The sequence below is a fragment of the Globicephala melas genome, chromosome 4 (assembly GCF_963455315.2).
Source record: "Globicephala melas chromosome 4, mGloMel1.2, whole genome shotgun sequence".
Lineage (NCBI taxonomy): Eukaryota > Metazoa > Chordata > Mammalia > Artiodactyla > Delphinidae > Globicephala > Globicephala melas.
The window spans coordinates 133774169-133777541 of NC_083317.1; the positions used below are offsets into that span (position 1 = coordinate 133774169).

The window sequence follows — 3373 nt, forward strand, 5'->3', positions numbered from 1 at the left end:
AGAGCCCCCACTTCTCTCCACCTCCTCTGCCATCCAGGTCCAGATCAGCACCACCTTCCACTTCCCCTCCTACCCGCTTCCAGTCCGTGCTCCACACAGCTTGCCCCGACCATGGCCTGTAAGGCTCTGTACCATCTGGTTCCTGCTTCACCTCCCCTTGCTTACTTTAGTCTAATCACACTGGCCTTTTGCTGCAAATTCTCTGCTTTCCCCTAACACCGCCCCCCCCCCCCCGGCTGCCACCCCCAACTGAGAAATGGAGTCTCACTCCCTACCTTTGTTCTGGGATAATTTGCCAAGATTCGTTCCCAGAGCCTTAACACGTGCTCCTCCCTGGAACACCCAGAATCCTCTCCCCACACTCCTCCCTGGCTCTGTCCTTTCCATCCTTCAGCCTAAATGCTCTTCACAGAGGCCCTTCTGGACCACCTCAACTAAAGTGAAAGATACCAAGGTGGGACCCGTAGCAATCCTTTATTTCCTTCTTAACACAGACATAAATAAAAGAAGTAAATAAGCATCATAATTTAATTAATCTTATCTTCATTTCTAGAGCAGTGGTTGGCAAACTGTGGCCCACAGGCTGGCCACATCCCTTTTTAAATGGTTTTATTGGAACACAGCCACACCCACTGATTTATGTATTGTCCACTACTACTTCTGACTTGGCAGAGTTATGCAATTGCTATAAACACCATGTGCCCCACCAAGCCTAAAATATTTACCATTTGGCCCTTTAAGAAGTTTCCTGGCTGCACGGAGAGCGGTCTATGGCTCTCTCATCCCTAGATCACCAATACCTCATACAGCTAATTTGTTGAAGGAACTGAAGGGCTTTGAGGCCCGGCTATAAGCCCTTCTTTACTGGGAGGCTCTTTTTTATTGGGGCAGGTCTAGATCAGGGCTGGACCAGCTCCCTTCACTGTCTCCAGAGTCTAAGGGATCCCAAGTGAAAGCCCTGGAGGAAATGCACCAGAACCCAGGGGTCTCGAGTCCAAGGTCAGTCCAAGGAGGCCAAACCTTTTCCTCACCCCTTCTGCTCAGTTTCAGAAGAGGGCAGGGGGTAGGTTAGGGCCCTCTACCACCCTTTCGGGGGGATACTGCTCTGGCCAACCCCCAGGCAAGGATGCAACTACTTTCAGGGGGAAAACGGGTCCTCTGCTTCTCTGTCCTCCCCAACAAGCATGGGCTGGGCTAGACCCTGGGAACAGCCATGTAGGAGTGTGGGGAGAAAGCCTCTCTGGTTCAGAAGCTCCTCCCCAGCAAGGAGATGGGTATGGCGACAAGCTATGCCCCACACGTGCCACTTCCTGCTTAAAATGGACACGGCAAGGGATGGGGGAGGCATCAGCTTGTGTGTGAGTGCGTGTCTGGGGGCCATTAGGCTGTATGTGCGCACATGTACAGGGAAGATGCAGGCTCTGTGAATCTGCCAGGGCGCCCAGGATGAGCTGCGGACTTTTGCCACTGACGCCATGAGTCGCCACGTGGCCCTCTGCTCAGAACACACTACACACCTTTTCCTTTTAATCTGTTATCATCTATCAGGCCCAGGCCCAGAAGAGAAAACATTCCCTTTTTCCTCCCTCCCTCCCCAGGACAAAGGCCCTGATCTCAGGCAGGTTCCATGGGTTTGTGGAGGACAGCCTCTAGGGACGAGCTGAGAACTTTAAGCGTGCGAAAGAGCCAGGTTCCAGCAGTCCGAGGTTCTGGAGGGCTTCCAGCAGCTGTTCCCGTGCATTTCCAATAAACGTATTCTCCAGGAAGGCAGGCAGGCCTCCCACACCATCCCGCAGGGTGTACAGGGGCACCCGTACCAGGCCCAGAACCTGGGAAAGGAAGGAGACATGAGACTCTGGGAACGCAGGGAGCTCGTCCCAGCCAGATCTTTCTATATCAGAGGTCTCACCCCTTTATCAGTCCAGCAGGACCAGGCCTGAGGACGCACACCTCTGTGGCCCTAGAGGGCCCAGGTCTTTGCAGACAAATGACCCAGGTCATGCTTTCCAGCTCCGCAAAAGCTAACCCTTCCCACATCACAGAAGTGGCTCCTGCCTCCGGGATGCACCCTGGGCCCTACGGCAGTAGTCCTCAAAATGCCGCATCAGCACCATTTAGGAACTTTTGAAACACGCAATTCTCAGGTCCTTCTACCCCTCCCCCACTGAGCCGGCAATTCTGGGAGTGGGGCCAGTAATCAGTTTTAATAAGCCTCCCAGATGATTCCTATACCCGCCAAAATTTGAGAACCATCGCCATACACAATGTCCCCCTCTACCCTCGCCTAAGTGCCAGGGTTTTCCCTCAAAACATCAGGCCACTTCTACGCAAGAAAAACAGGGGCCTAAGGTGCAACGCCTGCCACTATCAAGGGGGACTAGAAGAGTGACTTGGATGGGTGTGTTCTACAAAGACAACTGTAGAGGCTTGTGAAGTGGGGAGGGGGTTCGATCTTTGCAAGGAGACCAGGTTGGCTGCAACTAGTCACCCAGACCCCAACTACACGAGGAAACTGTGGGACAGGCCTTCGGGAGCTGGAGGACGCGGGGTGGGGACCTGGGCTGGCCCCACCTCCAGCCCGTGGTCCCGGGCGCGCGGCGCGCCCATCTCCACCGCAGTCAGCTGCTCCAGGGTCAGGCACTTGGCGTAGAAGTGCGCCACGACGCGCGGCCGGGACCCGGCGTGCGAGCTGCGGTAATCGGCACGCTCCACGCGGAAGGCGGCCGCGGCCTCGCCCAGTTCCTCGCCTAGCTCGCGGTTCAGCCCGTCCTCCAGGCTGCAGTCCCGCAAGTCCACGAAGCCGCCGGGGAAGCCCAGGCGCCCATCAAAGCGCATCTGCATCTGCGGGAGAGGGAAGCGGTGATGGCCGGGGGCGCCCAAGGCGGCGTGGCCGCGGGGCGGGGGCGGGCGGTGGCCGGGCGCGCCCCTTCCTCACCAGCACTGCGTAGCGCAGCGGGATGCGGCCGAAGAGCAACCCCGGGTCCGGCGCGTAGAGCAGCGCGTGGCACGCGTGCCGCCAGCCCGGCCCCAGCTGCAAGGCCTCCGCCAGCTCCAGCCTGCGCATCCCGGCCATAACCGGACCTCCCCGCTCGGCTGTCCAGGGGGCCGACGTGGGTAGCGGGCGGGACGGCCAGGACCAATCCCTGCAGGGCCCGGCGGCCAGGACCAATCCCTGCAGGGCTTGGGGCGGGGCGCGGCCGTGGTCCCGGGCGGCAGCCAATCAGCGGGGCGCGGTGGCGGGTAATCGGCCCCGGGAAGCCTAGGGCCAAATGGGACTCGGGGGAAGTGGGCCTTGGCACGGGCAAGGCTGCAGGCGTGGCCAGGTCCTGGACGCGGCGGGAGACCGTTAATAGTGCTGACGTCACAGTCTAGC

At 58.6% G+C, this 3373-nt stretch overlaps 1 protein-coding gene across 1 annotated transcript; it reads right to left on the reverse strand.

Annotated features, from left to right (window-relative positions):
- Nucleotides 1-455: 455 nt before the first annotated feature.
- NUDT16 (nudix hydrolase 16) lies at nt 456-3107 on the reverse strand. The gene is made up of 3 exons (XM_030876421.2): nt 2936-3107; nt 2572-2841; nt 456-1829 (listed from the first exon to the last, which is right to left on the reverse strand). The coding sequence occupies exons 1-3, from the start codon at nt 3071-3073 to the stop codon at nt 1650-1652; spliced, it is 588 nt and encodes a 195-aa protein (XP_030732281.1). The 5' UTR covers nt 3074-3107; the 3' UTR covers nt 456-1649.
- Between the last annotated feature and the right edge of the window lie 266 nt (nt 3108-3373).

Excerpts from the sequence above, each read along its gene's own strand:
- NUDT16 (XM_030876421.2), bottom strand. The coding sequence starts at position 3,073 with ATGGCCGGGATGCGCAGGCTGGAGCTGGCGGAGGCCTTGCAGCTGGGG. Across the intron at positions 2,842-2,935 it reads CGCTGCGCTACGCAGTGCTG|ATGCAGATGCGCTTTGATGG; the intron begins GTGAGGAAGGGG and ends CCTCTCCCGCAG. Across the intron at positions 1,830-2,571 it reads CCCGGGACCACGGGCTGGAG|GTTCTGGGCCTGGTACGGGT; the intron begins GTGGGGCCAGCC and ends TTCCTTTCCCAG.